This window comes from Taudactylus pleione, unplaced genomic scaffold, assembly GCF_031769625.1.
Source record: "Taudactylus pleione unplaced genomic scaffold, aTauple2 ptg000902l, whole genome shotgun sequence".
Classification (NCBI taxonomy): Eukaryota; Metazoa; Chordata; class Amphibia; order Anura; family Myobatrachidae; genus Taudactylus; species Taudactylus pleione.
Genome location: NW_028285303.1, coordinates 415,500 through 437,784, shown reverse-complemented (window position 1 = coordinate 437,784; position 22,285 = coordinate 415,500). Strand labels below are relative to the sequence as shown.

General features: G+C 44.3%; 1 protein-coding gene across 1 annotated transcript in view; it reads right to left on the bottom strand.

The window, feature by feature from the left end:
* The window catches only part of LOC148474003 (extracellular calcium-sensing receptor-like), a 39,440-nt gene extending 19,221 nt beyond the window's left edge, over positions 1 to 20,219 (bottom strand). The window contains exons 1-2 of the mRNA XM_088459217.1: positions 20,194 to 20,219; positions 19,796 to 20,087 (exon numbers count right to left, since the gene is read on the bottom strand). Of these exons, the coding sequence (XP_088315343.1) occupies positions 19,796 to 20,087; positions 20,194 to 20,219 (318 nt within the window). The remainder of the gene's footprint in view (positions 1 to 19,795; positions 20,088 to 20,193) is intronic.
* Positions 20,220 to 22,285: the final 2,066 nt, after the last annotated feature.

Below are 22,285 nucleotides of genomic sequence, written 5' to 3'. Positions count from 1 at the left end.
AACTGCCATGTTTTTGTGCCACCCACTGCTGCCGCATAGCTTAGTCAGCCAGATAGCTTGGTGCAAATTTTGGGTCCAAACTGGATGAAAACAATAGTGAGCTGTGAGGTGGTCAAAATTGACTGGAGATTAGTGAAAATAAATGTTATTGATGTTAGTAATACTGTAGGAAGAAAAACAGGACCATTTTATGTGATTTTAGTTGGTTTTATGATTTTTTAAGAAAAATCCAGATCCAAAACCGAAAAACAAAACACGTAGGTGAGGTTTTAACAAAACGAATCCTTATCCAAAACCAGGGGAGATCCAGATCCAAAACTAAAACCAAAGCACGGGCGTCAGTGCACATCTCTTTTAGATTGGGGATTCATTGTGCACTTTAGAGGATGTGAGTTCATTTTAGTCCATATCTCCACACCCCTACACATCTTCTGACCTGGGCTACAGGAGGAGCAGCTGCACTCTGGAATATGGTTGCATGGAGTTGCCCCTTTGACTTGCTGAAATTCAGGTAGAGGGGCCATGGGTAAGGAGTAGGGACACTGTAATCAGAGAATACAGTTTTAGCTGCTTTATTAATTTTTTTAAACCATATCTTCTATTTTCATTTTTTGAAAATACTGTATGTTTATATGAATCTCAGCTGAGGCATTTGTGATGTCATCATGTTTAATAAATTCTGCACGTTATTTAGCACTTTGTTGTGGTCTTGTAGTCAGCATGTAGACTAATCATTTGTCACAAGATTTTCTATGAATACACTGCGTTTTCCACTTACAGTGTCACAATATTTTTAATGAATACACTGCGATTTCCACTTACAGTGTCACAATATTTGTTATGAATACACTGCGTTTTCAACTTAGTGTCACAATATTTTAAATGAATACACTGCGATTTCCACTTACAGTGTCACAATATTTTTTATGAATACACTGCGTTTTCCACTTACAGTGTCACAACATTTTTAATGAATACACTACGATTTCCACTTACAGTGTCACAATATTTTTAATGAATACACTGCGTTTTCCACTTACAGTGTCACAATATTTTTAATGAATACACTGCGATTTCCACTTACAGTGTCACAATATTTTTAATGAATACACTGCGTTTTCCACTTACAGTGTCACAATATTTTTAATGAATACACTGCGGTTTCCACTTACAGTGTCACAATATTTTTTATGAATACACTGTGTTTTCCACTTACAGTGTCACAATATTTTTAATGAATAAACTGTGATTTTCACTTACAGTGTCACAATATTTATTATGAAAACACCCCTGCAGCCCCTGCCCCTGGATGGACACAGTTAGAAACCCCTGGATGGACACAACAGCCACTGCCCCTGGATGTACACAGCAACAGCAAACCTTGGATGGACACAGCAGAGGTGGACACAGCAGACCCTGAATAGACACAGCAGCCCCTGTCTGAGATGGACACAATAACCCCTGGATGTACACAGCAGACACTGCACCTGGATGGACACAGCAACTGCAAACTCTGGATGGACGCAGCAGAGATTGTCACAGCAGACCCTGAATTGACACAGAAGCCCCTGGATGTGCACAACAGCCACTGCCCCTGGATAGAGACAGCAGAGATGGACACAGCATATGCTGGATAGACATAGAATCCCCTACCCTTGATGGACACAGCCACCCCTTTTGGATGAAGCACAGCCCTGACATCCCGGGACTCAGCAAGCAAATGGCACCATTCATGGTGAGGGGGAGAATTTCATAAAATACATAACCCACAAGAATCAGACACAGCGGGATGATAGCATTTTGCCTCACTTTGAGATCTGAGTCAGGTGGGAAAATCAGAGCCAGACTCAGATCTCACCTCAGATCTGGAAGTTGCATTGGGCTTGGTTCTCTGAGTACTGAGAGTGTGTGCCTGCATTCTATGTCCCCTGTTTTGTACAACAAGTCTTAGCATGGGAGCACCTCTTATTATGTTTAAAATTAGGGTGTGCAGTCCAAGCCCCCCCTTTCCAACAAGGAGGAAGAACACATCTGTAACTTTCCCACAATTAAAAAAATGTAAACCGGGTTCCTATTACAAGATTGATTCAATCCAAACCATGCAGAAGGCAAATAACATTTTAGTTTTAAATAAGGACAAAGTCAGAGGTTCACTTTTTAAACATATGTAAAATGCATTTTCTAGCAAGAGCAGATACAATTTAAATATTTTTACAGGCAGTGGTGGGTTGAGAGGAAGTTGAATTAATTCCCAAAATACCCTACTCATGGAAGAGGGGGGCAAATTTGTCAAAATGACTTATGGAGTATGTCCTAGCCTGTCTCCAGACAAATTGATAAGGTTACATTCCCATATACAGTCATAATAAGAAGACTCTCTTGAATAACATTTGGGACAAGTATCTGAATCAGATAGAACATTAAAAACCGTCTCTGGGGTGACAAATATGCTCAATGAAAATATTATAAAACTCCATAAATACTATAAGGTAAACCTGATAGGGAATTAGAAAAATTATCCCAAGATGTTATCCAATAAGATATTTGGGAAAAATAGAAACCAAATATACAACCTGTCTTAATTGTCAAGTGATCAACTGGTGTGTGCAGTGTTGGACTGGGACAAAAAGGGCCCACGGGGACATTAAAATGGTAGGGCACACTGGAAGGCATTGGTGAAAAGTTGAATGAGTGTGACCAACTGTTCTAGGGGCTGTGACCAGACACCAAAGAGTCAGAATCAAAGAAGGAGAACTGCCCCTCTCACCTGCATGACTTTGGAACAAGGAAAGTGGTCTTGGTATGATTTTAACCATTGTGAGACTGCTCTCCAATGCTTTGCTGTGCAATTGAAATACATAGGAAATGTTGTGTGCACTACTGCTAGGTGCATGCAGCTAGACCACCATCACGAAAAAAGCAGTGTGAAGTTGGACATAACTCTAACTTGTCCTTGCGGTAGGCACAGATTCCAGGCTGAACAGGCCAGCCTCCTAAAATCAGGTCTACTCCAACAGCATCATGACAGTTATCAGATGTCCTGGTCTCTCCTACCTGTTCCTGAAGATTTCACTATCAGATATCCAGATTTATGGATCCTGGAATGTTGAGACCCTGTTTAGAAGAATGGATAGATACATGTATGGAAACACTTGCTAAGGGGAGTATCACAATATGCATATCATGGTCAAAATACTAAGTGCACCAAAATTTGCACACAGCATAGTACATATAGTTATGATGCACCCAGCATAATCATATACAATGGATCCCTGCTTGTTTCCTGGACCTTATACATTGAGGACTCTATTTAATAAGGAGTCCTAACCCCTTGAGCAAGCTTATCTTTGCATTGCTCGTGACTGTACAGATTACGACTTTTATACTGTAGATGGCGTTAACGGTATAGTACGCTGAGTCCCTGCCAAGTTGCAGCACAATACGGGTGAGAAAACATTTGTTGCATTTGTTCATTGTACAGTAACCAATCGCCAGCAGCAGAAGGTTGCCGGTACCTTAGCAGAAGAAACCACTTAGGAGGTGGACACCACTAGACATCGCCAGACAGGTAAGTCACCTTAAATACTGGCAGCATATTTGTAAGTGTCACAGTGATAGTAAACAAAATATGCCACCAGTATTTGGTATCACTGATAAATGGAGTGCTACATATTATGAATTTTAAGAATAGAAGTCACAATGTGAACAACTGCTCCTTGGTTCTCTGCACTCTGCATTCCTCATCCCATTTACTTTTTCCATTCCAAGTTCTCTCCAATATGCACTTCCTGGTTTTCTCTGCCCCCCACTCTTTCTGGTTCTCTCTACACCCCCACTCTTCCATGTTGTCTCCACATCCCCCACACTTCCCGGTTCTCTCCACATCCCCCATACTTCCAGTTTTTCTCTACATCCTTCACACTTCCCAGTTATATCCATGCCCCCCACTCTTTGCAGTTCTCTCCATATCCCCCACTCTTTCTGGTTCTCTCTGCATCCCCCACTCTTCCCAGTTCTCTCTGCACCCACACTTCCCAGTTCTCTCCATTCCCACCTTCACTCTTCCCGGTTCTCTCCATGTCCCCAACTCTTCCCGTTCTCTCCACGCCCCCACTCTGTGGTTTTCTCTATATCCCCCACTCTTCTGGGTTATCTCTGCATCCCCCACTCTTCCTGGTTCTCTCTGCACCCCCTACATTTCCCAATTCTCTCCACAACTCCCACTCTTCACAGTTCTCTCCACATCCCCCTATTCTTTCAATGCTCCCCACTTTTCCTGGTTCTCTCTGTGCCCCCCACTCTTCCCTGTTCTCTTTGCACCCCCGCTCTTCCCAGTTATCACTGTGCCCACCTTTCCATGGTTCTCTCCATGCATCCCCACTTTTCCATGGTTCTCTACACTTTGTACCTATTCTGGGTCCTGGGTGTGTGCAGAGGAGAGGTAAAGCAAATGCAGTCATCTACATAATCACCATCAATATGCTGCTAGCCTGACAGGAACAGCAAACTGCCAGACACTATGGGGTAAATTTACTAAAGTGAGAGTTTTTAGAAGTGAGTTTTAGAAGAGATGTTGCCCATAGCAACCAATCAGATTCTAGCTATAATCTTCTAGAAGGTGCTAGTTAAATGGTAAGTAGAATCTGATTGGTTACTATGGGCAACATCTCTTCTAAAACTCACTTCTAAAACCTCTCACTTTAGTAAATTTACCCCTATGTGTCTTCCACAGAGATAACATGCAAGTAGACACACAAAGAGCATGTGTCCATGTATGGACAAGGGTGATAGCATATGTGACCAGAATCCGACCACACATGATTAAAATTGCTGCCATGGCACTAAAGGGACTAACCCTCATGCCATGTCACCATTTTTAAAAGGACCTTTGGGACACGGGCACCATGTATGGCGAATGTATATGTAATGTTTTTGAATGTGTTATATTCAATGTGCTGTGCGCAGTTGTGGAAATGTACTTTCAAATGTATAGCTTATGGACTTATAAGGAATGTACGGTATAAGTTATTTTGTTTTAGAATGCTGTAACATTTATAACCAAATGGCTTTTGAGACATTCTCACCTCCTAGTGATATGTTACTTATCTTGATGTAGTGGCCAAACCCTTTGCTTATAGAACTTTCATTGAAATGCACTGCAGAGGTCTCCGATGTGTCTCTGTGTAAAATACCCAGCAAGTTGGGAAAAACAATTTGTGTTTATGAAGCTCCTATTGGATGGAACTTCCTAAGAACTTAGAAAGTGTTAAGATTGTAAATAAGCCAAACTGGTTTTAGTCATAGATATGTGGTGGTAAAGGATGAATGTAATTGAAATTTGCATTATATTTACCTTTTCAGAGACAGTATATACTAACAGTTTGTGTTTTAGGAAAGCCAACTATTTTCAGTATGGTACCGAGGAAATTTTGTTAGTTCCTTTAAATTGTAAGATGTGTTTATTTATGTTTTGTGAGCTAGCCTGATTGGCTAACAGGAGCATAGGGTGTGCTTACCCCCTGTGGTAATGTGTATTGGAGTGACATCTACTGTATACCTGGCATGCAAGCCTTGTTTGTGTGTATCTTCTTGAACATCAATTATTGAACTACTGTAACATTTCTGTATGCTGACCCCCTTAAAGCTGCTGGAAGATACATTTTTAAGACTATTGAGCAATAAACATCTTTGCCTTATACAATGACTGCATCTGAGTCCTGCGACAACATAATTGTGCAAAACACTATTCTGTTCTCTGGCTGTTCTGGAATAAGCCCAGGTGCCTCCAAGATCAAACTCTCTACCAGCTATCATGCAGAGCCTGGTCCATACTGAGGGATCAGGAGAAAAATCAGGAGGTGTGGTCACAGCTCATCGACTATGCGAAGCAGGCATGATTCCAGGTGCCAGCAGTAGGAGCCTGGTTGTATGTAAGAAGCAGTTCCAAATGCCGATGGCAGAGTTTGGTGGTGGCAGCATCGTTACATGCCCACTGCGCCATTGCCGGAATCAGTGACAGGTGGTTACTGACAGTAAGTGGGAATCCCTGATACCCCAAGTTCAAGTGGGGATCGAACCCAATCTGTAACTGGTGTCAAGTTGAGGTCATCTGGTCACAGATATTGGTGGCATAGCAGTGGGATAATCCCAGGCAGCTTTTCGGTTACCTGACGGGAGAAGCCGAGTTACTAAGGAGGAGCAAATGCAGTTGAGGAGAGCATTCAGGATGGCTGACTACAGCGGAACAGAGTTGCACCAGATGGAGGTGGAAAATGCGTATAGCGTAACAATAGATGCCCATCAGAACCTGATGTGAGCTACAATTTCCACTTCTTCTAACAGCAGTTATGTTTCACAACATTCCCAAGCATGGCAGGAATCCCAAATTCCCGGGGAGCGGAATTGATACCCTATAAGATCGGCTAGCCAAATTGGGAAAAAGAGGAATGGAACAGGAATGCATGCTCATCATCTGGATGTGGAATAGCAAACATGTACCACCAGCCATTATACCCGAGAACCGTTGCAAGCTGCTGTACCCAGATCAGGACATATATAGTTTGGCAAGTTTGCAGACAGTGATGGGGAAAGTGATGGATACTTGCAAGTATTTGAAAGGACTTGCAAACTACTGGATTTACCCAAGCATGAGTCATTCTTACACCTAGTGCCCACACTGAATGGAGCGGCACTGGATGCTTATCAAGGAGTGGTCACTGAGGACTGCGGTGACTATGACAAAGTCATAAGAGCCCTCCTACAGCAATACTTCTTCACTCCTTAGTCCTACAGGACATTCTGGGACTTTCCCAAGAACCCTAACGGCACTCACGAGCAATTCACCACCCAACTGAGGCAGTACATGGTGAAGTGGATGAAGGGATCTGATGCCACTACCTGGTATGCACTCATTGATCTGCTGTGCACCACAGAGGTAAAGGAGTGGGTGCTAGACCAGAAGCCATCCAGCTTGAAGATGGCAGCCCAGCAAGAAGACAAATATGTGGCAATTCAGCCACAAGGGCAGAAGTGCCCAGCCAGCAGCTAACCCCAAAAGACTGTAGAACCAGGGGGAAACCCCTCTTCTGCTCATTGCGCCCCAAAGCAAACATCCTTCAACCCAGGTGCTCTTTGCCAGCAACCACCCCATCCTGTCCCTGCAAATCATCAGGGACCACCGGGTCCCCGACTGGACAATAAGTGTTATAGCTGTGGAAAAATTGGCCATCTGTGCATGAACTGTCCAACACCCCAAACACACCAGACATCCCTCAGATCTGTGTGCTGGAGCCCTGCTTGCTTGTCTGATGTGTGGAGGTGAGCCCAAAGAGACTGTTCCCACTCCAGTCAGTCCAATGGAGTGTGGCAAGGGGCAGGTGGACTCTGTGGAGACAGTCACCTGCATGGCTAAGGGGCCATTCTTAAACATGTGGTGGCACCTGCAGCTGGTCCAAATGGGACCTCTGCAGGGACAAGGATTACGAGACTCTGGGGTTTTAATTAATGTAGTGAGCCCCCAAATATTGATCCTGCCACAGTACTTCCAGGTCGCACTGCCACAGTGACCGTGGCAGGCAGCGTGGAGCAAATGGTTCCTTGGGAAAGAGTCTACCTGGACAGGGGAGCTGGCCAAGAGTTGTGAGATATTGCCTTCATGGATGGCCTTCCGACAGATGTAGTCCAGGGGAATGATCTTGGTGGTTGAATTTCTACCACATTTGTCAAGTATCCAGACTGCAGCATTATCATCCAGCCCAGAGGAAAAATAGTGGCTAGATCAGCACATCTACCCAACATGCCTTTTGCCTCTGGTATGCCTATGTCCCCTAACAATGCAGAGGATGTTGGTTCTGGCTCATTGGATCTTGTGGGGGTGCCTAGTAATGCTCCTATCCCTAGTGGTTTGCCAACTCTGGCAGTCAGTATGAGTGACCACACTGACTTCACTTTGACTGACCTCAACCAGACTGACCCTAGCAATCCTAACCAATACCCACCTATAGAATGTGCCTACTTAGAAGGAAATGAGGGCCACAGGAAGGAGTTCATGGAAGTTCAGGGATGGCAGCAGTGAGTGTGACCTGGTGGGAAGGATTAAGGTACAGGATAGCCAGGAAGTTAGAAGGGAGCAAGGTCCCCTGCTTGTGCCAAGTAGATCGGGGAAGATACATAGGAATTAGATTAGACAGGGAGCATGTCCAGCTGTTGCCCCCAGGGAGCTTTCTGTGCAACTGGTGCTAGTTGCCCATGAAACCCCCTTTGGACAGTTACCCAGAGATAGACATTACACTGAAGTGCATGACACAGAGCCTGTCCTTGCCTGGAATGTCAGATGATGTTCAGCCCAACTGTACTGTATGTCCTGTGCCATTTTCTAAATAAGCCAATCTGGTTTTAGTCTAAGATATGTGAAAGGATGAATGTAATTAATGTCTGTGTAATATTTACCTTTTGAGTATATGCTATCTCAGTTGTGTTTTTGGAAAGCCAGCTGTTTTTTGGGAGGTAACGAGGACATTTTGTTAATTCCTTTAAATTGTAAGATGTGTTTATTTATTTTTTTGTGAGATAGCCTGATTGGCTAAAATGAACACAGGGCAGATTTACCCCCTGTGGTAATGTGTATTGGATTGATATACAGGGCCTGTGAACCTGGTATGTGTGTATCTTCTTGAACATCAATCGTTGAACTGCTGTGACATCTGTTTGCTGACCGCTTTAAAGCTGAGGGAAAAGTCTATTTTAAGACTATTGAGCAACAAACCTTTTTGCCTTTTACAATGACTTCATCTGAGTCCTGCGACAACAGAATTGCGCAAAACGCTATTCTGTTCTATGACTGAGCTCGCCTATAGAAGCGCGAGCAGAGAAATCTGCCTATATGGTGTACGGCAAAAAGTACGCTCACTCCAGTGCAGGTGGTCGGACCTGCTGAGGAGGGACAGGCCTCGCCTAGAGCGAATTCGGAGGCGAATAATTCGAAGTAAGTACAGCATTGCTGTATAATCACATGAATTACAGTATACTGTACAAAGCGAATACAGTACAATGCACGACTCTGAAATACTCTACATTACTGTACACTGCACTGTAGGGTGTTGGATACTACAGTATGTGACAATGACTGACAGTTGTTAACACATACTGACATGCCTGGCAGACATTTGATTGACAGGCTGATTAAATCTACAGTACTGTACATGGACAAAAGGGTTACACACTATTGGTCGACATGGCTTGTTTGATTAATAAATTAGTAACAAAAGGTAAGTTGATTGATCCACCATTCTAATGTCTGTCGACCAAATCTATGTTAACCTAGAATACTGTACACACTATTTTTCTGTGCTGGGCCTGCCCCCTTTAAGTCTGACATTATTACTGTACGTCATGGACAGATTCAGGGGTCTCCAATCAGCTCCCAACTGTCATCTCACAGGCTGTGTTTGAAAAATGAAATTTGGGAGCTGATTGGCTGGTATCTAATCACTTCTCACTCTGTGCCCCATTTACACACGAAGGGAAATACCAGGGGGAATTTTCATTTGGTATCACTGTGATACAAACGAAAATTCCACTGGTACTGTATTTATTAATACCATACTTACCCCTCCGGCGAGGTCTCGCAAAGTCCTCAGCGAGGTCCTCCGCTGGGTTCGGCCTCCAGTGTCATGTGCATGTGCCATCTTGTACAGCTCGTGGGGTGGCGACAGTGCCACCCACATAGCCTATGTGTGACATTGCACCACTTGGTCATACAGTACTTTACTGGACTGTATATTTTTTTATATACAGTACAGTACCATACTGTTTTATTTTGGGGCCAATGCCAGCTTCACAGACTACAGTAGTTTTTGTACTACAGTATACTGTATTGGTTTGTATTTTAATCAATAATTCCCTAAGGCCATCTACAGTACTGTACCATAATCCCTCTCCAATTTGGAATAGAGAACCAAACTCTTGTTTTCAAATGCTCCTTAATGACGACAATGAATTTTCGGAGTAAGTACATTACACACTACTGTACACTGTTCTCTTTCTCTCTCCCTCTCTCTCTCTCTCTCTCTCTCTCTCTCTCTCTCTCTCTCTCATTTGTGTGTTTGTTTTTTGGTGTTTTTGGTGTTATGGAGACTCTGGTCACAATTTGTACAGTTTATTAGTTTAAAAATGGTTTTGAGGGAAACTGACAGTACAATGTTCTTTTTCCACAGTCCTACCTCCACGACTACCAGCACCACCACCTTCTCCAGTTTCCTCAAATGACAGTGGTAATGATTACAACAGTTATAGTATGGACACAATAGTGTCATGCTACTGCCTTTTTGAATTTTTTGTATAATATTTTTTTTCTTATACTGTACACACAGACAGACTCATCATTGATGAGGAGGTTGCAGGAAGCCCCCTGCTCTGTAAGTACAGTACACCACATTGTTTTCTACAGCACTATCTCTCTCTCTCTCTCTTTCTCTTTCTCTCTCTCCCTCTTTCTTTCTCTTTATCTTTCTCTCTCTTTAATTTTCCTCTCTCTCTCTTTTTTCACTCTCTTTCACTGTTTTTCTCTTTCTTTTTCTCTCTCTCACTTTCTCTCCCTGTCTCCCTCTGTTTCTCTCTCTCTCTCTTAAAACATCTCCAACGCCTTCTCCTTACACAATAATTGTTTCTGTCCTTGTGTATTTTAGTTGAAGACATTGAAGTGCCTCAGCCCTCCCCAGGGCAAGAGGAGGACCCAGACTCCCCTCCCCTGCCAAGTAAGTACTGTATACAGTTTTATACTGTAGAACATTTTGTATTAATACTGTAATACCATGTTAGTACAGTACTGTATCTCTCTGCTTTATTTCCTTAGCCTCTCTCTCTTTCTCTCTCCCTCTCTCTCTTTCTTTTTCTCTCCCCCTCTATCTCTCTCTCTCCCTCCCTCTTTCTCTCTCTCTTTTTTTCTCTCTCTCTCTCTTTCTCTCTCTTTACATGTTTTTTTTCCCACAGTTACAGAGACCGTTCCCCCAGCCGGCCCCAGCGAGAGTCTGCGTAAGTACAGTACTGTACACTACAGTACATTGTTCTCTCTCTCTCTTTTTCTCTCTCTCTATCGCTTTTTCTTTCTCTGTCTCTTTCTCTCTCCCTCTCTCTCTTTCTTTCTCTCTCCCCCTTTATCTCTCTCTCTCCCTCTTTCTCTCTCTCTTTTTCTCTCTCTCTCTCTTTCTCTCTCTTTACATGTTTTTTTCCCACAGTTACAGAGACCGTACCCCCAGCCGGCCCCAGCGAGAGTCTGCGTAAGTACAGTACTGTACACTACAGTACAATGTTCTCTCTCTCTCTCTCTCTTTTTCTCTCTCTCTCGCTTTTTCTTTCTCTCTCTCTTTCTCTCTCCCTCTCTCTCTTTCTTTCTCTCTCCCCCTCTATCTCTCTCTCTCTCCCTCCCTCTTTCTCTCTCTCTTTTTCTCTCTCTCTCTCTCTTTCGCTCTCTTTACATGTTTTTTTCCCACAGTTACAGAGACTGTACCCCCAGCCGGCCCCAGCAAGAGTCTGCGTAAGTACAGTACTGTACACTACAGTACATTGTTCTCTCTCTCTCTTTTTCTCTCTCTCTCTCGCTTTTTCTTTCTCTGTCTCTTTCTCTCTCCCTCTCTCTCTTTCTTTCTTTCTCCCCCTCTATCTCTCTCTCTCTCCCTCCCTCTTTCTCTCTCTTTTATTCTCTTTCTCTCTCTTTACATGTTGTTTTCACACAGTTACAGAGACCGTACCCCCAGCCGGCCCCAGCGAGAGTCTGCGTAAGTACAGTACTGTACACTACAGTACATTGTTCGCTCTCTCGCTTTTTATTTCTCTGTCTCTTTCTCTCTCCCTCTTTCTTTATCTCCTTCCCTCTCCCCCCTCTCTCTCTTTCTCTCTCCCTCTGTCTTTCTCTCTCGCCCTCTCCCCCTTTCTCTCTCCCTCTTTCTTTCTCTCCTTCACTCCACTCTCCCCCCTCTCTCTCTCTCACTTTATCTCTGTCTTTCTTTCTCTTTTTCTCTCTCTTTTTCGTCCTCTGTCTCTCTTTTTTTCTCTCTCTCCCATTCTTTCTCTTTCTCTCTTTCTCTATCCCTCTCTCCCCCTCTATCTTTCTCTTTCTCTCTCTCTCCCTCTCCTTTGTTTCTCTCTCTCTCTCACTCTCTCTCTCTCTTTTTCTCTCTTTTTTTCACTTTCTCTCTCTCTTTCTCCCTCTCTTTCTTTCTCCTCTTTATTTCTCTCCCTCCCTGACTTTCTTTCTCTCCCTTTATCCCTCTCTCCCCCTATATCTTTCTCTTTCTCTCTCTCCCTCTCCTTTGTTTCTCTCTCTCTCTCTCTTTCTCTTTTTTTCTCTCTTTCTCTCTCTTTCTTTCTCTCCCTCCCTCTCCCTCTCCCTCTGTGTCTCCCTCCCTCTCCCTCCCTTTCTCTTTTTTTTTCTCTGTCATGTGTTTTCATTAATTTTTTGACTTGTCAACATTTGTTTTTCTTTGACACACAGATGATTGCTTTATCGTACAGTAGTGTACTGTACATTACATTGTTCTACCACTGTATACTTACTGTCTCTCTCTCTCCATGCATCTCCAACCTTTTCTCAGTACACGCTAATTCTTTCTCTCCTTGTGTTTTTCTTATTTTCCAGTACTGTACAGTATGTTTCGGTGACCTGTCTTAAGGTGCACACACATGACGATTTGGATGAACGCTAATAATATTGTTCAATGATACAGTACAGTACATTATACAGTGTTGTTCATATCATCTAGTATGTACTGTATGCAGTAAATCACCAAGGATGCGTGTGTGACATTTTTCCATATTGTTTTCATGCAAAATGAAATTTTTTTTTACCCACAGTGCAAGGCACAGAAGGGCACCAGCCTCCCAGGGTCAACTGGAAAAGGAGGCAATCCATTTTGTGTAAGTACTGTACCGTCCACTACTGTACATTGTCTTCTACTGTATCGCACTCCTTCACAGTGTCTCTCTCTCCCTCCTGTACTACAAAGACCCATCTCACTTGCTCTGGTGCTCGCGTGCGCACTGCCGGACAATCGACCCGGTTGCGCGCGGATCTGAATCAGGCCCTACTGTAATTCTTTCTCTACTGTACTTGTATAACAGGAACATTCTGTTTTTTTCCCACCACAGTTCTGCAACAAGGAAAGTGCAGGCGCCAGTCCCCCACTGACCCAAATTTGTTATTTTGCCCGCGTAAGTGCTGTACCTTACACTACTACAGTATACAGTACTATAAATTGTCTTCTACTGTATCACTCTCGTTTTTTGTGTGTTTGTATTGGTATTATGTACAGTATGGAGGTGTTATTTTTTCTACCGTATAATCGTTTTTTTCTTAAACACACAGTAAAAAAATTCAAACAGGAGCAGCCCGAGCCACAGCTCCCTGGCCTCTGTATGCGTAAGTAGAGTACTGTATCTTTTTCTGTCTCTCTCCCTCTCTCTGTCTTTCTCTCTCCCTCTCCCCCTCCCCCCTACCTTTCGCTCTCTTTTTCCCTCTCTCTTTCTCTCTCCCCCTCTGTCTCTCCCTCCCTCTCTCTTTTTCTCTCTCTCTCTTTTTCTCTCTGTCTTTCTCTCTCCATCTCCCCCCCTCCCTCTTTCTTTTTCTCCCTCTGTCTGTGTTTGTTTTTGTTGTTATGAAGGCTCTGTTCAAGATTTATGGTGTGTACACACTGGGCGATAAAGTGGACAACTCAGGGACCATATCGTGTAGTGTGTACGCACCATTATCATGAGACAATCCGAGCAGCAAGTCCGTACAGTTAAGTAGCAGATTCACAGTATGGATAGCTAGTCTGCTCTGAGACGCTCTTTTATGCTACCAGAGACAAAGAAAACCTTGCCGCCGAACTCTGCCATGCCATTGGACCACAAGGAAGTGCATTATTCAAATACACCAATCAGCGGCCAGATTTTCAGAGGGAAGGAATTCTTTTGTCTCTGGTAGCATAAAAGAGCGTCTCAGACCACACTAGCTATCCACACTGTGAATCTGCTACTTAACTGTACCGACTTGCTGCTTGGATTGTCTCATCGGCATGTATCAACAGTATGAACCAGTGAGATACTACTACTGCCTGCAACGCTGCCTGACTTCTAAGTCGCTGTTGTTGCTGCTCATTACCTTGATCTAACTCTGCCTGACTACTGAGTCACCTTTGTTGCTGTACCCTGAGCTACTACAGGAGTTTCCTACAGTATCAACCCACTGGTACTGTAAAGTATGGTAGCTTGCTATGTTAAGGTTCACGGTCATTTTGCAGTTTGCTGTGTTAGACGCTGATTTGTGTAGCGAGGTTTCAATGCATATACGGTACCTTTTTTTTTTTGCTTGGCGGACATCTTAGTTTCAGTCGCAAAATTGATGTATTTATCGTCCCGCTGCCTCGGTATGCCCCGTCCTTCACCCATCCCCGTAGACGCTTATTTGTGTATGGACAAACTATCACACACACAACGATTGTTCCCTAGCCTCCCGCTGCTCCTCATAGTCTCCCGTGAGTGACCGTCCTGTACCCACAGCCATCTTGTTTTGCTCGGTGGCCATCTTAGTTTCAGTCACAATATTGCTGTGTTTAACGTCCCGCTGCCTCGGTATGCCCCATCCTTCACCCATCCCTGTAGACATTTATTTGTGTATGGAGTAACTATCACACACAACGATCATTCCCTAGCCTCCCGCTGCCCCTCATAGTGTTGTGTTTATTGTCCTGTTTCTCTCCTTCATAAGGTAGATGCATATTTGCATATTTAGAGGCATACTGTATGAAAGCTTGATGTGAGATTAAATTGGGAAATATATATCACTAATTAGCTCAAAGCTATCATTTATTAAACACAGCCTGCAAAATTAAATTTACTAGCTGATTATACTGTACAGTACAGTTTATACCGGTGTACACATGTTACGGCTGATGTACAGTAAGAATGTAATACCCCCTGTGTTTTTTAAGATACTGAACATTAAATTATGTACTGTATGCTGTACTCAGTCTGTATACTCAGCAACAGTACTGTAACGTATTTCTTTTGTTCTCTCCACAGATTTTGTCGTCAAACATGGCAAAAATCAGCAAAGCCATCAGCAAGATAATTGCAAGCATGAAAAAAGAACACAAAACAACACGACAGATCCAGGCCTGGCTGAAAGAGTGTGGTGTTCTTCTTAGTTTACAGACTGTGCGCTATCATGCATTTGAGAGAACGCTTGTTCACAGTTTCTGAACTATGGAACAGATTCAGAGCTGGACGCTTTGACAGAGTGCTCGCTCTGAATCAGGGCCATCCTTCTTCATTTTTAGAGTGGCCTCCTGGCCGCTCGTATAGCTGTGGGTGACCACCCACAGCTATAGCGAGCGGCCAGGAAGATGATCACGATGGTCAAGACCATCGCGACCATCAGGCTTGCAATGAGACCCTTGTGGTAGCGTCTCATTGCCGCAAGCCCTGGAGTGCTTTTGGCTCTGTCAGAGCCAATGGCACTCCCACTGACATCACTTGTGATGTCAGTGGGGCTGGCCTCAGATGGTAGGAATTTGCATGGGAATGCCTCCGTCTGGGCAGCCACGCCCACCAAAGGGGGTGTGCTGTCACTCACCATCGACAGCACGCCCCCTTTGGTACGTGACCCAGAGCGACGGCTTGCCCATCGCTATCCAGGTCTCATGCATGAGCACGACAGAGCAGGCTCTGGCATGCACATGCACACTGGGCCAACATCGATCCGCTTGTGAGTGCTCAACACTCACGAGCGGGTCTGAATCAGGCCCTATGTGTTCTAAACCCCCAGGAAATGTCTGTGTCTGCTTGATTAGAGTTTGGGCTTTGAGTCAAAGCTGGATAATGGGTCCTGGGGCTGAGGATGTGGGAGAGAAGGGAGGGCTCCATCCAGAAGGCCGGTTCAGATGTTGAGGCCTTCAGCCAGAGAGCAGGCTAAATAATGTCTGCAGCTGTGAGAGGCTCATATAAGCTGTGTCATAGTTTGGCTGAGTGTCTCATACCTGGGAGAGCAAACAGTCACACTGTGATGTACTAATAGTAAGTACTGTGCATATGCCTATGTTTGTGGTGAGGGCAGTAGGTCCTACCACTTTGAGAGAGGGAATTTATTGTTTAGTTAGTGCCCAGATGGGCTAGGATTTATTTGTATGATTTCCATTTTTATACAGCACAATAAAAACTAGCTGCAGATAGCTTGCACAAAAACCCTGGACTGCTGTGCTGACTCCTGGTGGCTGTGTGTTTGGAGGTGTCCATATACCCCATGAGAGGGATCTCCTACCCTGATCATATTACAACACTATATAAGACACAAATTATCCAGTGGTGAGAATATTGTATCAATATATCCTTTCATTGGAGTCAGAGTACATGGAGACAATGTCATATTTACATTTCAATTAGAGCTAAAAGAGGCTCTCATCAGCATAAATGTACAATTAGTTTATCATAGAAAATACATCAGGTACCACAAAATGGAATCAGTGTTCTCAGTATAGGGGGTATATTTACTAAAGTGCAGTTTTTTAGAAGTGGAGATGTTTCCCATAGCAACCAATCAGATTCTACTTGACATTATCTAGCACCTACACCTACACCTATGAGCTTGGTTTGTGTGTATCTTCTTGAAGATCAAGGATTGAACTGCTGTAACATCTGTATGCTGACCCCTTTAAAGCTGAGGGAAGAGTCTTTTTTAAGACTATTGAGCAACAAACCTCTTTGCCTTTTACAATGACTGCATCTGAGTCCTGCGACAACAGAATTGTGCAAAATGCTATTCCGTTCTTTGGCTGGTCTGGATTGAGTCAGGTGCCTCCAAGCCCAAGCCCTCCCCCAGCTACTGTGCAGAGCCTGGTGCAATGGGAGGGATCAGGAGGTATCAGCTGACACTAATCAAAAGATGTGGCCACAGCTTTTCGACGCATATGCAGCAGAAGTGGTTCCAGGTGCCAGCAGTAGGAGCCTGATTGAAGTGGTTCCAAATGCCAATGGTAAAGTTTGCTGGTGGCAGCATCGTTACATGCCCACTGAACCATTGGCAGAGTTGGCGACAGGAGGTTACTGATGGTAAGCAGGAATCCAGGGTAGATCAAACATAATCTGATTGGTGTCACGTTAAGGTCATCCAGTCATAGCATACATATGTATTGTTTGTCTTCAGAGAACATTTCATGTGTATACATCTCTGGTATACAGCTGTACTGGCTCTGGTGACAGTTAGGGCCAGACTGGGACTAAAAATAGGCCCTGGCATTTACAACATACAGACTGCATTCTTTGCTGAATCAGGCCCTAAATGAGATAAATAGTGAGCACGACCTTCACAATTCATTTGTTTTTTCTGTGCACTGTGATACAAGCACTGGTAAAGTGCAAAATTACAAATATGTTTGTTCACAGTTTCTGACCTATGTGTTCTAAACCACCAGGAAATGTCTGTGTCTGCTTGATTAGTGTTTGGGCTTTAAGTCAAAGCTGAATAATGGGTCCTGGGGGTGTGGATGTGAGAGAGAAGAGAGGGCTCCATCCACAAGGCCAGTTCAGGTGTTGATGCCTTTAGCCTGAGAGCAGGCTAATTAATGACTGCAGCTGTGAGAGGCTCATATAAGCTGTGACATGGTTTGGCTGAGTGTCCCATACCTGGGAGAGCAAACAGTCACACTGTTGTACTAATAGTAAGTACTGTGCATATGCCTATGTTTGTGGTGAGGGCAGTAGGCCCTACCACTTTGAGAAAGGGAATTTATAGTTTAGTTAGTGCCCAGATGGTCAAGGATTTATTTGTATGATTTCCCTTTTTATACTGCACAATAAAAACTACCTGCAGATACCTTGCATGAAAACCCTGGACTAATGTGCTGACTCATGGCTGCTGTGCATTTGGATGTGTCCATATTCCCCAGGAGAGGGACCTCCTACCCTGATCATATTACAACACTATACAAGATACAATTTGTCCAGTGCTGAGAATATTGTATCAATATATCCTTTCATTGGAGTCAGAGGACATGGAGACAATATCATATTTACATTTCAATTAGAGCTAAAAGAGGCTCTCATCAGCATAAATACAATTAGTTTATCATAGAGAACACATCAGGTACCACATAATGGAATCAATGTTCTCAGTATAGGGGGTATATTTACTAAGGTGCAGTTTTTTTGAAGTGGAGATGTTGGCCATAGCAACCAATCAGATTCTACTTAACATTTATCTAGCACCTTATAGACAATGTTGCCTACTCGCTTCATAAACAAAAATACACAGTTTAATCAAAGTTAGTTAAAATAAAAACACTGTAGCAGATTATTTGAATATACTGTATGTTGCCCAATAACACGCCCCTATATAGTCTGTAGTCAGGACAGTTCGCTATTGTAGCTAGATGACACCATATGCTTAATGCCAGAGATACAGTATGTCCATAGACTAAACATATAACAAAGAGTTCATACACATTAATAGTTATAATAGTGTTTTACTTTAGAAGGTTTTCCTATTGAGTTATATAATTCTTCATATATGGGATAATAATAGAGCAAAGTTCTGTATATTGAGCTCGTAAAATATGATTGGTACCAATGTTAGTTAATGTCTCCAATGTGTGTAGGTGATGAATAGTACATACTTGTGGCCGTGACATTCTACCAGGGCCGTAGCTAGGGTAGTGTGGTCGGTGCCATTGCACAGGGCACCACAGGTCAGGGGGCACTGTTTGGGCATGTAAATTTTCTGTTTATTATCATTCTCACTTGTAGCTTCCTCTTATTTCATCCCCAGCATCTCCTGGCCTCCTCTATCTCTTCCCTGGCCCTTCCCCATGAAGCCATGGCCCTTTTTTGGGTGCATTATGTCCCTTTGAAAAATGAGGGGGGCGCCAATGCTCTTTCTGGCACAGGGCACCAAAAAGTCTAGTTACGGCTCTGCATTCTACTGTGTCCTCTCTTCCATCTTCTTTCCCCCTGACCTCCTTTAGTAGATGATAAAGAAGTACTATGACTGCCAGCACTAATACTGAGCTGCTTCTGCTCTTCTATCAACTGATCCAAGATTGGTTTTATGTTACACACTATGACAGGTGTAAGGTTAATGTATCTGGGCTTAGTATAAGTGATTGTAGTACAATCAGACAGGGAAATGAGAGATTGTTACCGTTATCATGCAGTTAAAGACTGGAGATATTTGTGGACATTGCTTATTTATGTTTGGCATGCAGATGGTGGGCACACATCATCCCACCCCCACTAAGTACTAAGGGTGCCAGCAAAAATGTGCCAGAATCCTGTGGTCAGGGCATCCTAACCAGGACTTTAGATGGGTTTAGCTGTTTTACATGGTTAAAACAGGTCTAATAAGGTGTGAAGAGGGCGATGATTAATGAGTGCCCAGAACGATTAAATTGCAAAACAGGGTGCTCATTAATGATTGCTGACCATGCAACAATAGAGTCGCCCCCTTTGTCCAAATGGTGCCCTGATAACATCCTAATGGCAATTTTCTTAGCGCTGCTACTGTGAGATACAAGCTTGGCAGGAAGACCTGAGCCTGGAAAACAGAACCGCACATGTGTAATTATTACTGGCTTGTTGTCTGTGATATTTGCTGTATTTATTTCCATGTAATATGTAAGTCCATTGCACAGACTATTTCATCTACTATACTCGTGGTTATATCTCTGAGTGCCTACAATAACTATAAGCTGTTCTAGTGTAGATTTCCAGTTACCCATGCTGGCAATGTGTGTCTCTGTGTATAGTGAGAGTACTGGGAGCCACTTACCTGTGGGTACCGGTACAGACTCAGTAACTGGGCCATCGCATGACTTGTATGGAAACCAGAATCACCGACAAATCCGGCTACTTCCCCGTGTTCCCTACAGGAATAATTAGGAGCCTCCTTCCTTTCTCCAGACAATATCTGCAGGACATAGCTTAAGGATTTCTTTGGATCCCCACAAGTGTTATATATGTGATAGCCCAGAGTAACATTGGGGAGAAGGTCGGGGTCCTTGTTAATTTCATCAACAGCAAAGATAAATGCCAGGATGCTCCTGTACTCTTCAATGTTAATGCTGGAAAATTGTTAGAATATTAGCAATGATGTAATTCCATTATATTATATCTTATACCCAATTTTTAACATGCAATAAATAAAACTCTATAATTATCAGAACCAACCAGGAGTTTTCCTTTAGCTGGCACATGGGACCTAGCATTTAGCAAGCAGTGCGGTGAGGTAAATGGCTGGGAGGCACTAGCAGTAAATGGCTGGGGAGGCACTAGCAGTGATGTGCGGTGAGGTAAATGGTTGGGGAGGCACTAGCAGTGATGTGCGGTGAGGTAAATGGCTGGGGAGGCACTAGCAGTGATGTGCGGTGAGGTAAATGGCTGGGGAGGCACTGGTAGTGACGAGCAGTGAGGTAAATAGCTGGGGAGGCACTGGCTAGTATCAGGACCAGATGTACAGATACATATATATGAGCATTGTACAAAGGTGCAGCAGTATATAGTGCTGGAAATTTGTGGAGTTTTGATCAGGGATGTGCAGAAAAGGTAGATAGGTGAGGCAGAGCGTCTCCTGCCATATACTTTTTACTCCAGAGTTTTGACTATAAAAATGATTAGAATAATACATAGAATATATATATAATGTTTTCTTTAAAATGTTCTTATAATGTTTATTGTAAAGACTGTGGAGTATACCATAGATCTGCCTCACCTGACCACACATCACTGGCACTTAGCACTGCCTCACCTGACCACACATCACTGGCACTTAGCACTGCCTCACCTAACCGCACATCACTGGCACTTAGCACTTCCTCACCTGACCGCACATCACTGGCACTTAGCACTGCCTCACCTGACTGCACATCACTGGCACTTAGCACTGCCTCACCTGACCACACATCACTGGCACTTAGCACTGCCTCACCTAACCGCACATCACTGGCACTTAGCACTTCCTCACCTGACCGCACATCACTAGCACTTAGCACTGCCTCACCAGCCCACACATCACTGGCACTTAGCACTGCCTCACCTGACCACACATTACTGGCACTTAGCACTTCCTCACCTGCCTCACCTGACCGCACATCACTGGCACTTAGCACTTCCTCACCTGACCGCACATCACTGGCACTCAGCACTGCCTCACCTGACCACACATCACTGGCACTTAGCACTGCCTCACATGACCACACATCACTGGCACTTAGCACTGCCTCACCTAACCGCACATCACTGGCACTTAGCACTTCCTCACCTGACCGCACATCACTGGCACTTAGCACTGCCTCACCTGCCCACACATCACTGGCACTTAGCACTTCCTCACCTGACCGCACATCACTGGCACTTAGCACTGCCTCACCAGACCGCACATCACTGGCACTTAGCACTGCCTCACCTGACCACACATCACTGGCACTTAGCACTGCCTCACCTAACCGCACATCACTGGCACTTAGCACTTCCTCACCTGACCGCACATCACTGCCACTTAGCACTGCCTCACCTGCCCACACATCACTGGCACTTAGCACTGCCTCACCTGACCACACATTACTGGCACTTAGCACTTCCTCACCTGCCTCACCTGACCGCACATCACTGGCACTTAGCACTTCCTCACCTGACCGCACATCACTGGCACTTAGCACTGCCTCACCTGACCACACATCACTGGCACTTAGCACTGCCTCACCTGACCACACATCACTAGCACTTAGCACTGCCTCACCTGACCACACATCACTGGCACTTAGCACTGCCTCACCTAACCGCACATCACTGGCACTTAGCAATTCCTCACCTAACCGCACATCACTGGCACTTAGCACTTCCTCACCTAACCGCACATCACTGGCACTTAGCATTTCCTCACCTGACCGCACATCACTGGCACTTAGCACTGCCTCACCTGACCACACATCACTGGCACTTAGCACTGCCTCACCAGACCGCACATCACTGGCACTTAGCACTGCCTCACCTGACCACACATCACTGGCACTTAGCACTGCCTCACCTAACCGCACATCACTGGCACTTAGCACTTCCTCACCTGACCGCACATCACTGCCACTTAGCACTGCCTCACCTGCCCACACATCACTGGCACTTAGCACTGCCTCACCTGACCACACATTACTGGCACTTAGCACTTCCTCACCTGCCTCACCTGACCGCACATCACTGGCACTTAGCACTTCCTCACCTGACCGCACATCACTGGCACTTAGCACTGCCTCACCTGACCACACAT